General features: G+C 51.5%; 1 protein-coding gene across 2 annotated transcripts in view; it reads left to right on the top strand.

Annotated features, from left to right (window-relative positions):
* The window catches only part of EZR (ezrin), a 45,902-nt gene that overhangs the window by 26,366 nt on the left and 6,429 nt on the right, over positions 1–13,107 (top strand). For both annotated transcript variants that reach the window (XM_086318582.1, XM_086318584.1), the window contains exons 4-8: positions 449–544; positions 1,379–1,653; positions 2,193–2,276; positions 3,063–3,209; positions 11,591–11,687. In XM_086318582.1, coding sequence (XP_086174708.1) covers positions 449–544; positions 1,379–1,653; positions 2,193–2,276; positions 3,063–3,209; positions 11,591–11,687 — 699 coding nt within the window. The remainder of the gene's footprint in view (positions 1–448; positions 545–1,378; positions 1,654–2,192; positions 2,277–3,062; positions 3,210–11,590; positions 11,688–13,107) is intronic.

Genomic DNA, 13,107 nt, shown 5'->3' with positions numbered 1-13,107 from the left:
CCTTTGCTGGTGACCCCGTGTGTCTCTGTGTGCCCCCTGCAGCCCACCGGGCTGTCTTTACTCTGGAAGCTGCGATGGGGGCCAGAGCAGTAAGGGTGACATTATAAGCTTTGTTATCCCTAACACTGCTGAAACGTGTATGAAAGCAAGTGTTTCAAGGACTTCACTGGCGGTCCAGTGGTTAGGACTCGGGACTTTCAGTGCTGTGGGCCCAGGTTCGATTCCTGGTCAGGGAACTAGGAGCCTAGACACCATGTGGCCTAAAATCAAAAAGGACTGAATGGTTGGTGTCTGTTGGTAACTGGCAGCGTAGGGGAGGCTGCCCGGTGTGACGAAGCCAGCGCCTCGCTCTTGTGGAGGGTCTGCTGCACCACGTGGCAGGGCTCCCGGGCCAGTGCTCCTCCAGAGAGCGCCTCGTGACAGCCCAACCCCCGTCCCTTTCCTACAGGTGGTTAAGACCATCGGCCTTAGGGAAGTGTGGTACTTTGGCCTCCAGTATGTGGATAACAAAGGATTTCCTACATGGTTGAAACTTGATAAAAAGGTAAGTCAGAGTTAACTATTTACAGGCTATTAATTGGGTTAGGTCTACTCTGTTGACATTGAAACTCTGTCTTTTGTTTTTTGTCCCTTTCTATTTGTGTAAAAGTCTTTATAGACAGAAAGGTTGCTGGTTTCAGGTAAACGGGGATAGTGGCTGGAAATTAGACCCTGGTCTTTCTCCTTACCGGAGTACGTGATGCATAATCGCTTAGTTGACCTTAGTTTTGTTTTTTTTTTCCTCCCCAACGAGACTGTTAATCTTAAAAACCATGAATCATCCAGTGTTCTGTAAGTCTTGTTACTGCTTTGTTTGGGCCTGTGATAGAGTTCCTTCCAACTCTACAGTCTGGATAATTCCATTAACAATTACAAAGAAAAGCAGTAAGCTAAGTGTCTTTTCTCCAGACCGTTTCTCCCTTTTCTCCAAGTCCTGCTTTCCTCCCGTATTACTGCACCTGGCAGGAGGGCAGTAGGAGGCATGCAAGAGCAGGGGAGGCCGTGAAGAATTACGGAAAGCGAGGCGGTGGTTCTGGGCTGGCCCGGCCCTATGGACAGAGGCCAGATTCACGGGTCACTTGGACAGGCCCTGGGAGTTACAGCATCGCTCCCCCTTCCCCACCCCCCGCAAACCAGGGCTGGGGCTCTTGTGAGGGCATCACAGGATTCTCACCTGCCTTCTGTCTTCCATGCTAAAAAGGTGACTTTCAGAGTCACCATTACCTTTTGAAAATGGGCCTGCCAGACCCTTTGAGCCAGTGGTTCAGCTTGTGCCGGGCTGGCGGGTCTCTGTCTGTGGGTGGACCTTGTAATGAGGGTCTGGCTTCCACCCACCCAGGTGTCCGCCCAGGAGGTCAGGAAGGAGAGCCCGCTGCAGTTCAAGTTCCGGGCCAAGTTCTACCCCGAGGACGTGGCCGAGGAGCTCATCCAGGACATCACGCAGAAGCTCTTCTTCCTGCAAGTGAAGGAGGGCATCCTCAGCGACGAGATCTACTGCCCGCCCGAGACCGCCGTGCTCCTGGGCTCCTACGCCGTGCAGGCCAAGTTCGGCGACTACAACAAGGAGCTGCACAAGGCGGGGTACCTCGGCTCCGAGCGGCTCATCCCCCAGAGGTCAGCCGGTGGGCCTCGAGGGTGGCGGGTTAGCAGGGTCAGCAAGCAGGGCTGGTGGGGGGTTGGGTTCTCTGCAGGGCCTGGACTCTGTCAACAGCCCCCGCTGCAGCGCAGTGCTCCCCCAGGCCCCGATCCCCACCCCCGAATGGGGCCTGCGGCAGAGATACTCAGCAGGGCGGGGCCGTCCTCACAGGCGTGACGTGGCTTCTTGGCTCTCCCTGGTAGATGATAAGTTGGCCCCTATTAAATCTCTTTTATTTACTAGTGGTCACATAATTGACCCCTTTTGGAAGAAGAGGCTGCTTAGAATAAAATACCTTTTCAAAATTTTTCCAGAAGACAAGGCTCTTCTCATTCCAGGTTCTTAATTGTCCAGTTCTGTTAATTGTCAGAAATGTTGCATATTAGGAAGTAGATGGTTTTATTTGGGAGAAAAAAAGAAGTCACCGTTTGGGTGAGGCTGGGCCGTGGCCGGTCACTTGCCTCTCCCAGCCTTTGGGGTGATTGACGGCCCTGTGCCCTCTTCCTTTGCCACCCAGAGTCATGGACCAGCACAAGCTCACCAGGGACCAGTGGGAGGACCGGATCCAGGTGTGGCATGCAGAACACCGCGGGATGCTCAAGTGAGTGCCAGGCTGGGCTCTGTCCTCTCAGGGGAGACTCTGGTTAGGGTCCTTCAGGGGACTCGGTGACCCGCTCGGAGCCGCTGGTGGCTGGTTCCTGGCAGGGAAGGTGTAACAAGCTGCCAGTGAGGTTTCTTCTTAAAGCCAGGTGTTCAAGGAAAGAAAAACTTGTGTCTGAGATGCTTCAATTTCATCCTGGGGGCCAGAGCGTTATTCACAGACCATCAGGCGCGCTGTTTCATTCAAGGTCCATAAGGTGGTTGTCTTTAAAAGGGTGTCAGTGTTGAAAAAGATCCCGAGAGAGAAACACTTGTTATTAAAGAAGCACCAGAGGGGCGTGTGGGACGTCTGTCCTGTCGTCGTCCTTTCAGGCACTGGCAGCAGCTCTAATGATGTCCTGGCCACTGCAGTTCATGGGCAGTTTGGGCCTCGGAGACCGTGTGTCCTCGGCCTTTCCTCTCTGATGCAAGCATCTTCTGTGCTCCTAGTGAGGTGGATCGGGGAGGGCAGAGGCGGGGCAAGCTCCTGGGGCCCCCTGAGGCATCACGTGGGCGGCCAGGAGACAAGATCATGCCCAGCGACGAGGTTTTACAGGGACGTCCTCTGCGTCCAGAGGAACCAGCGTGATCCAGTTCAGTCCTTTGCTAACATGTGAAGGGTGTCAGCGGTCGGTGTCCAGGACGGCTGGGGGTCTGCTCGGGTCACAGGCTGGCAGAGGGGCCGCGGTGGAGGCGCTGGTGTAATAGCCGCATGCGGCTCACGCCCGTGTCCGCTCTCCCCACGTAGGGACAGCGCCATGCTGGAATACCTGAAGATCGCCCAGGACCTGGAAATGTACGGGATCAACTATTTTGAGATAAAAAATAAGAAAGGAACAGACCTTTGGCTCGGCGTTGATGCCCTTGGACTAAATATCTATGAGAAAGACGATAAGTGAGTCAAACTTTATATTATCTTCTGTTGGTGGGGTATTTGGGCCTGGAAACAGTGCAGGGAGTGGCAGATACGCATGTGGGTTACTGTCAGAGTGTTTACCTAGCAACTGATCGGCCAGCGTCTGCCGCTCAAGGGCTTCGCGGCTGTGACGTGGCCGTGTGGGAGGTTGGTTCAAAGGCGCGTGTGCTTTCTCTCCTGTTATTTCTCTCTCAGCCTGTCTATCAGCCCATGTAGCATGTGCTGAGGGGCCCAGCAGGGGGACCACCAGGTCCATGACCTCACAGGCTCTGGAGCTTGTGAAAGACAGAGCTGCAGGAGGGCACCCCGCCCCCTCCTCTGAGGCTGCCCACAGCTACCAGCTGGCAGTGGTGGGCAGTTTGAGGTTTGTGCTAATCTGGCCAAGAATATTTGTGATCCTACTGAGATCTTAAGATTCTGTAAACAATAGCTTTTATGTACAGACAATTTAGCTAAATCCTCAACTTGTGGGAGGTATCCAATTGCCTCTCAGAGTGTTAATGTTTGTTGACTGGGCTCTTCTGCAATGCAGGGCTGCCCACCCCCCGCCACCTTCCTTTGCCCATCCCTGTGGTTACGAACTCTGCACAGATGCCTTTTTCCTGCCAAGGAGCTGGATTCACAGAATAAGATTGTTCTGACTGAGCGAGGGCGAGTTTTCCACGGCAGGTCCCTGCTCCTTGGTCTTGAAGTGGCAACTCCCCCGTCTTACCTGCTCCCATGTTAGTGGTCTCTGCGCTCCCATGCCCCAGGTACGCTGCCCCCCACCCGCCACGATCACGAGCAGACCAGCACTGCTTTTAACAGACGATGTTGTATGTAGCGTGGTTTGGTCACTCAGTGTGTCCGACTCTTTGCGACCCCATGGCCTGTAGCCCGTCAGGCTCCTCTGTCCATAGGATTCTCCAAGCAAGAATACTGGTTGCCCTTTCCTCCTCCAGGGGATGTTCCCAATCCAGGGATCGAACCTGTTTCTCCTGCATTGGCAGGCAGGTTCTTTACCACTGAGCTGCCAGGGAAGCCCAGTATCATCTGTAGAAATCTGCTGTAATCCCAGCATGCTTGTCAGAACCCAGGGTGCAGAACCCTTGCTCCTGGGGGGTGGGGTCTGTGTAGGACACTCCCCGCCCCTGGGCCGAGCCCCCAGAGTGGATGGAGGAGCGCCGTTCTCCACCCACCAGAAGGCATGGTGTCAGTCAGACGACTCTAGTTACACTTAGGCTGTGGCTTGCTTAGCAGAGGAGCACAGGGACTCATCTGAGGACCCAGAAGTGAGTCCCTGAGGACTTGCGATGCACTCCTTCCACTGGACCCAGACGTAACCAGCCTGGATGAGTCAGGGTCTCAGGACCAGTCCTAGGGGAGCACCACGGCCTCATGGTAACATGCGTGGGAAACCGCCTCTGCTCTGAACTTGGCTCCTGAATGAGCAGATCTTGTAACATAGCCACAGCCAGGGCTGTCCCAACAGGTTTTTCAAGCTGCAGGACACTGCCAGGGGCAAAAACTTGCTGCTGTCAGCTCATCACCACGCCTTCCCACCCACATAAATGCCCATTTCCTCCGAGGAGAAACCTGAGTGAGCCGCTTGGCTCCCCCAGCCCTGCCTCCCCTCCGGCTCCCACCCACCCCTCAGCTGAGCTGTGGAACGAGTGGCCTCCTGAAGAAGACCCTGGGGGGTGTGGGGCGCGTCTTGCTGCCCCCAGCTCTTGCAGGCAGGTCCCTTAGTTCTTGGGTAGTCAGAGCTGTGCTCCTTTGAAGCAAATACTGTCAAGTCCCTTCCTCGGATGAGCAAGTGATTGTGGCTGGGTGTGAGGACTGCGGTGACAACGCTTAGCTGTGGTAAAGTTGTGTTAAAGGCTGACCCTCAGCCGTGGAGCTGCCGGTGGAGCACCATGAGGACCTGGAGCGCTGCTCAAGGGAGAAATCTGCTCTGTCCAGTGCGTGTTGGGTGATAGAGACCTGGTGCACCTTGCAGATACGGGCTAAGTCACTTCAGTCGTGTCTGACTCTCTGCAATCTCATGGATTGTAGCCCTCCATTCTCCTCCGTCTCTGGGATTTTCCAGGCAGGAATACTGGAGTGGGTTGCCATTTCCTCCTCCAGGGGAATTTCCTGACCCAGGCATCGAACGCGCATTTCCTGTGGCTCCTGAATTGCAGGCAGATTGTTTACTGCTGAACCACCAGGGAAGCCCTGCAGATAAGCAGGTGTCTTTACTGAAAAGCTTATCCTTTTTCGTATTAAACATGCCGGGATGGGGGATATTTCTTGGGGTCCCTTTTCCATTGTGTGTATAACAGTCAAGTGGGAGCGCGTAGGGCAGGAAGCACTTGTCTTTCTGTAAACCCTTGATTCAGAGAGGAGAGGGCGTGGGGTGGACTTCGGCTGCTGACGCCGGCGTCAGCCTGGGGCAGGGAAGGTTGAGATTAGCTGTGTGGCCTCTTCTGGCCAAAAACAAAACCAGAAGATCAGAGGAACCTGATCTGCCGTGAGCTCTTGCGCCTTCTGGAAGCCCTCTTTCCCCAGCCCCGTCCTTCCCAGAGCTTACTCCTTGGGGCCTCTGTGTGTGGGTCGTGGCTGCAGCAGGAGGGGATGGGGACGAGATGAAGGCCGGTGTCTCTCCCCTTACATTGCTCACCCATGCATGCTTGTAATCACACATCCTGATTTCCATTTCTGTTGATGAACGTTAGAAATGTTTCACCCATTTAAAAATACATAATTCTTTCCAGTTTCTAAAAATTTTGCTCCCGGGCAGGTATTCTCTTCAGTGGGGAGGGGCACTGGTGTTACATCTTTGTCCTTATTTATCTTTGATGACTTACCTGTGTATCCGAGGAGAGCAAAAAGGGATTTTATGATTCGTGAGTTTTGTGGATTCACAGGTATATCAGGATCACCATTGTCAGACCATCCTCCTTTCTGTCTTTGGTACCCCAATTTGAACACAAAACAGATTTTATTTTTTGAATAGCTAGGTTTCTGACACAAGTTTGTTTCCACAAGGACCCCTCCGGAAAGAGTTAGAGCACCGCTTGGAAGAGGTTTAAAAGCCCAGCTCTGATTGGCCGAGAAGAGAGTTTGGACACGTGATTGGGGGCGCCTTGGTGGCTGTTAACGTGGCAGAGTGGGCAGCAGAAACAGGGTGCTGGGAGTTTTCGGATGCTCCGGCCCTGCAGAGAGGGTTGGTCCCTCCTGATGGGGAGGGCAGGGCCTGGTTAACCGACTTCCTCCACGTAGAGGGCAGACCTTTAGGCTCATCCCTGCCCAGGGAGGTGACTCGGTGGTTCTGCCTGCTCTTCCCCGTCTCTGAGGCCCAATTTTGATCTCAAGCCCATCCTCCCACCAGACCTTTCTAAACTCCTCCAATGAAAATTTTCAAATGAACTACAACACAGGAAGTATTTTACAGTGAATCCCACGTGCCTGCAACCAAGGTTCCACCGCTGGCATTTAACCCCTTGCTTTGTGACGCCTCCCCCTGTCCACATGTCACTGCCCTCTGTCCCCACACCCTCCTCTACATTTCAAAGTAGATTGCAGGCATCTGTATACTCGCCCCAAAGTGCCTATTAGTTACTAGAGTTCAGTCTGTTTTGTGGCTTCCCAGGCGACTTGGTGGTAAAGAATCTGCCTGCCAGCGCAGGAGACGCGGGTTCGATGCCTAGGTCGGCAAGATCCCCTGGAGAAGGAAGTGGCAACCCACTCCAGTATTCTTGCCTGGAGAATTTCATTGACAGAGGAGACTGGCTATAGTCCATGGGGTCATAGTTAGACACAACTTAGCAACTGACTAGTAGTATGTTTTTTTTTTTTTTAAGTAAAAATTTAAACGAAATTCACAATTCTTGAGTGCTCATTTGCTGATATTAGACACACACATGCCTGTAAACTCCTGTCACAGTGTGGAACGTCATCATCACCGTCTGCTTCGTGTTTTGAATTTTTTTTTGGCTGTATCGCACAGCACGTGGGATCTCAGTTCACCGACCAGCGATCTAACCTGCACCCCCTGCATTGGAAGCTCAGTCTTTAACCACTGAACTGCCAGGGAAGTTTCCAATTTAAATGTTTTTAACCATTTTTTCACTTTGAAACCATTTCAGACTTCAAAAAGTTTCCAAAAATAGTTAAGTGCAAAGAATTCCCATATGCCTTTCCCCAGATGTTGTTCAGTTGCTCAGTCGTGTCCGACTCTTTGTGCCCCCATGGACTGTCGCCCACAGGCTCCTTTCTCCATGGGATTTCCCGTACCTCCTGCCTTGCTTGGCAAGTGGATTCTTTACCACAGAGCCGCCCGAGAAGCCTTTCCTCACGTGTTAGCATCTCACATAAAACAGGGTCCAGGTATCACAGTGTGTTCACCCTGATACTCGATGCTCTTAACAGTCTGTGGACGGTCTTCCCATGATTTCAGTTGTCCACTCATGTCCCTTTTCTGCCCAGGATCTGCCTGGAATCCCACCTACATTCAGTCGCCACCCTTACCTCCCCGCCTACCCCCCACCCCCAGTCTCCTTCCATCTGGGACAGTCCCACAGTCTGTCTGTCACAGCCTTGACACCTGTGAAGAGTACTGACATTGACTCTTGAGAAAATCCCTCACCTCGGATCTGATCCTGTCCTACGATAAGATCTGAGGTTTGCACTTTGGGCAAGAATCCCACAAAAGTGCTGCCCTGCCCTACCATGTGGCCTGTGATGTCGGAATGTCCTGCTTTTGGTGTTGACTTGAATCTCAGGTCAAGGTGACATCTGCCTGGCTTCCTGCAAAGATACTCTCCTCCTTTTCGGGATCAATAAGTATATTTAGGGGAGAGTCCAGTGAATATCCTATTTATTATACTTGCATCTATTAATTTACATCCATTGTTGAGACTTGCATGAAACAGTTATTACTGTGGTATTTGAGAAGTGATTTTTTTAAAGATAATCATTTTGTTTATAGATATTAATGGAATTCTACTGAAAGAAGCCACTTTCTCCTCTCCATTTATTGTTTAGTTACTGATATTAATATGGACTCATGGGTATGTGTTATTTTGTTGCTCAGATTGAGATTTGCTTTTTGGAGCTCCTTTGAGTTGGCTCCTATGCCCTCCTCTGACCGCAGATTTTCAAGTCACTTCTTCCTTTCTGGCACCTCCAGATGTCTCAGACCCTGCTCCAGCCCTGGGATTGGCTGTTTCTCCAAAGAGCTCTGATTCCCTGTTTTTCTCGAATTATACTTAAAAAAACATTTTTTTATGCCTAAGTAAGGATAGACTTGGGTTTCCGGGGGGCACAGTGAGTGGTAAAGAGTCTGCCTGCCAATGCAGGAGACATAACAGATGCGGGTTCGATCCCTGGGATGGGAAGATCCTTTGGAGTAGGACATGGCAACCCACTGCCATATTCTTTCCAGGATAATCCCATGGACAGAGGAGCTACAGTCTATGGGGGCACAAAGAGTTGGACATAACTGAGCATATGCACAAAACAGACTTATCGTTTAGAAATCTTCTCTTTGGGTCTTTTTCTGTTTGTGTCCTGTAAGTAAACTCAAAGAAAAAAAAAGAAAAACCTTTGTCGGCTTACAATTATGGTCAAGAATTAAAGGAGGCTCTTTAACTCAAAAGTGAGTCAGAATTTTCACGTTAGGTCCTCATCTTTGTTCTAGAGTCACGTTTATGGAGACTCTAAATTGTTACATGAGGTTTTCAGTCGTACAGGGATAAACTTGGCAGGTACAGCAGAAAGCAGAAGCTGGAGGCTGTGGAGACGGGTTGCTCAGCTCTTGAGAGAAACATGCCTGTCTAGCCTGAAGGTCCGAGTTTTCTGTGTTAGAAACTGTTTGGAGAGACCCAGATAAAACTAGGAGCCAGAGACCAAATCACTGGCTCCTGAAAGTCCAGGGCGTTGGAAGCCTGGTCCACAGTGCTGACTGTACGGCTGAGGCTGGTTCCAGCACCTCGCCCTTCCCAGCACGCTGGCCATGTGTTCTGGAGCAAAGTGTTCTGAAGCAGCTGATGCCTGCCTGGTGTCTCTCCTCCACGGCCTTTCAGTGGAAGGACGGAGGCTGACATCCATGGCAGGGACAGATGACGTGCCGAGTTCCTTTCCAGTATTCAGAGGCCTGTAAACAAAATGACTTTAAGTGATAGGGCTTCCCCAGTGGCTCAGCAGTCAAGAATCCACCTGCCAAGGCAGGAAACTTGGGTTTGATACCTGGGTTGGAAAGATTCCCCTGGAGGAGGAAATGGCAACCCACTCCAGTATTCTTGCCTGGGAAAGCCCATGGACTGAGAGCCAGGCGGGCTACAGTCCTTGGGTTTGGCAAAAGAGTCATTCATGACTTAACTACTAAACAACAACATTATATATTTCATATATGATGATTAACTGAACAAACTCCCTGTGTGCTTTTTTGAGTGCCGTGAAGCATGTTAACCAGATGTATTTGGGGCACTGGTGGTCTTATAGGAGAGCGCTTACAAAAGGATGCGTACCAGGAGGGCTTGGCCCCTAGACCACAGCCTGGCCAGTGCCCTGACTCCTGGGTCCCAGAAGAGGCTTAGGTGCCCTCTCCCGGCCTTCAGAGGCCACCCCCACTGCTTTGACCCGGCTTGCGTCGTCATAGCGGGACTACGTTGCCCATCTGTTTTTGGTTAAACATGCTGGTAGGCAGTGGAAGCCCTCTCTGCACTTTTTCTTTGCTAAATTGGAGGTTTACGGTACACAGGCACGGAGTGTTTTTGACAGCAGCATCTTTGAAAGATGCCTTGAGGATCTGTCCTTACTTCTGGAAAGGTATCCATGGTAAATGTGTTGCAAGAATAGGGTGGAGGACTCCTCCAGGCAAAAGCCAGAAAAGGGCTTCTGGTGCCTCCCAGGAGAGGAGGGGCTTTGTTTCCCCTCTGGGGAGGTGGGATGGTGCCCTCCCATCCTAGTCACCCCGGTCGTGAGGAGGGTGGGGCTCTGTCTCCCAAGGGGAAAAAAGAAAGAATAGGGTGGAAATTATGAAGTTTGCAGAGCAATGTGGTCTTAAACTCATACAGTGACCCTTCCCAGGAATGCTAATTAAAACCCCAGAGTTTCGGCCAATGGTGGACGAGTCGTGATGGAGTAGGACCGCAGTGGGGCTCTCGTTAGGGTGTGTGATCCGAGCGCTGGCCTGGAACACGTCCAGGAAGGTGTCTGGCCAGCCAGGAGGACCTGCATCATGCAAATGAAAGCTAGAGGAGCCGAATCCACACCAAGCCTTCAGCTCAGCAAGATGTAACAATTGTACATACACGAGCACCCAGCATCAGAGCAGCTAAAGACAAACATTTTCTGAAGGGAGAAACAGACAACTGCACAGTGACGGGGTGGGGGGGACTTGAACACCCCCACTTTCAGCAATGAAGTGGCCACCCAGACACAATCGGCAAGGAAGCGCTGGACTTGAACTGTGCCAAGCCCTTTCCTTCTCCGTTAGTGAGCAGCTGCTCTGGGTGGAACGTGTATGGGAAACACAGGACATGCTCTTAGCCATCAGAACGTGTGCCTGCCTGGTGTTCAGAGAGCTCAGTAATAATGCAGTAATGTGAGTAACACAAGAATAGTTTGTGTAGTAGAAGGGACGGCACCTGGAGAGGGGAAGGGCTGTCGAAAGACCGAGAGTGAGCTGGCCTGAGCTGCATGTCTGGGAATGGTTGGTAGGGGGGAGGGGGGGCGGTGGGAGACCCTTCCAGGCAGGGGGTGGCAGGCAGTGAACCCTGTGTTGATAGGATGGGCTGAACCCGGCCGCTGGGGCTCGGTTAGAAGGCTCTCGGATACTAAGTTAAGGACTGTGGGTTTCATCTGTAGAAACTGGGTGGGGTAAGGGCCGTATTGGCATTTTTGAGGAGGGGAATGGAGTGACCAAATGGGACATTAATCAGGCAGACGGGAAGTAAGCTTCCTGCCGCAAGGGACTTGATTAGGCTGCCGGCACGTGAGAGGTGTCAGGGTGGTGATGTGGGAATGAATTGCAAAGGATGGTTGTTAAGAGAGGTTTCAAAGGATGAAAGGATGTGCCAGGTTAGGCATCCAAGTTGACCTCAAGATTACAAGCTGGGAGACTTGTCACTGAGGCCACAGTCACTGAGGAAAATGTGTTAAATGGAATATTATCCAGGCCTCGCAGAGCTGTATGCTCACTGACCCCCACCTGTCAGCTTGCCCAGCACAGATGGCAGCTGTCTTGGCTATGATGGATATTACATGTTGTGATTCTTGGACTCGCTTTATGCTTTTTGTAATTGAACTAAAAAAAAAAAATGGGTTTGCAAACCTTTCTTTAGCCAATCCAAGTACACATGTAACTTCTCCCACCTTTTTTTTTTGGACCTTAGGTTGACCCCAAAGATTGGCTTCCCATGGAGCGAGATCAGGAACATCTCTTTCAATGACAAGAAGTTTGTCATCAAGCCCATCGACAAGAAGGCTCCTGTAAGTCCACGGCAGTTACCGTTACTGTTTTTCATTCTGGCAGCCAAACGCGTCTCCAAGATAACAGATTTCTGTGTGTGACAAGGAGCCAGTGATTTCAGAACTACCTTTGCAGGGGCCGATGGGCAGAGGGGAGGAGTTTGTTCTCTACTCGGAAATCTGTTCTTAAAAAAAACTGCTGCTTGAAGGAATTCTCTTACCCTTCTCAGAGCCTGTTGTGAATTTTACCAAAATTATGGTTCGGAAAAGGACTTCGTCTCTTGGGTAATTTTTGTTCCACAGTTAACAGCGTTAGGCTGGGAGACACACCTCTGGGAGCCCTCCTGGACTTGGCCGCGCTTGCTGATGGCTAACGCTCAGGGGACAGCGTGTGGCATTGCTGTCCAGCTGTTCCTCCCATGGGGGTTTTCCTAAGGGGAAAACAGAGGTCTGAACACCATGGGTCAAGTATTGTCCTTATTGAGGGACAGTTGCAGCACTCCTGCTATTTGCAAACTCTTGACTCCTGCTCCATGGGTAGCTGAACAGTTGTTATAAATGAAACAAGCATTTAATACAGACTCTCGGGCGCCATGGTAACGGGTCACATTAATATGCGGCACCACGAACCGAGGGCCATAGTGTACCCGCGTGATGTGGGCGGTGACGTGGGGCGGCGAGGAGAGCCTGCGACCCGTACAGGCTGCACTTGAGATGTTACTGATTGTTCAGAGCATTTTTTTAAGATGTTTACGGACAGAAGCAGGAATTCTAGGTCGACTATTGAATTAAGTTGTATGTGTTTTCAAATTGAGTTTAATTTAGCTTTTGCAAAGCTGGAAGGGTATAATCATAAACTCCCAAGCAGAGGCAGTTGTAACGCACTGGGTTGAGTTAGTCGAGTGTACTTTTACTATAATCTGGTTTTATGTGAAGCCATCACTTAAAGGGGAAAAAAGGGAGAAGCCTTTGCAGGTCGCGTGCTGCCTGTCAGGTGTGACTCTAGGATGGTGGGCACAGCAGAGCAGGGTGGGTCCCGCCCTGTGAAGTATAGACGCCAGTGGAGAGATGAAACAGGGAAATGAGGGCAGTGCCCTCTGGCAGTGCCGTTGCAGTTAACAGCACAGTTGCACAAATCCGGATGGAGACGAGAGGTGGGGGGTGGGCAATGGCTTCAGATGGCTGGGTTCCGGGGTGGGGGGCTTCTGGAGGAGGTGGTCTCCGCCCAGGCACCTTGTGGTGTGGTGGAGTAAAGGGCTGGTTTGGAGGAACAAGTGAGTCCCTGAGGCCCCCAGACCTCCCAGGGCTGCTTTGCCCAGTCTCAGGCTTTGTGCCTGAGGTAGTAGAGAATTTCCAAGTTTACACTTTAACTTAGAAGGGAGAAAAGGAACCCCAAAGGTCGCCTTACTACACGGGGAGGGACCCCTGAGCACATGTGGAG

This window comes from Bos grunniens, chromosome 9 (genome assembly GCF_055505025.1).
Source record: "Bos grunniens cultivar Pamir isolate PY7600 chromosome 9, Bosgru_T2T1.0, whole genome shotgun sequence".
NCBI lineage: Eukaryota > Metazoa > Chordata > Mammalia > Artiodactyla > Bovidae > Bos > Bos grunniens.
This window is presented reverse-complemented; position numbering and strand designations above follow the sequence as displayed.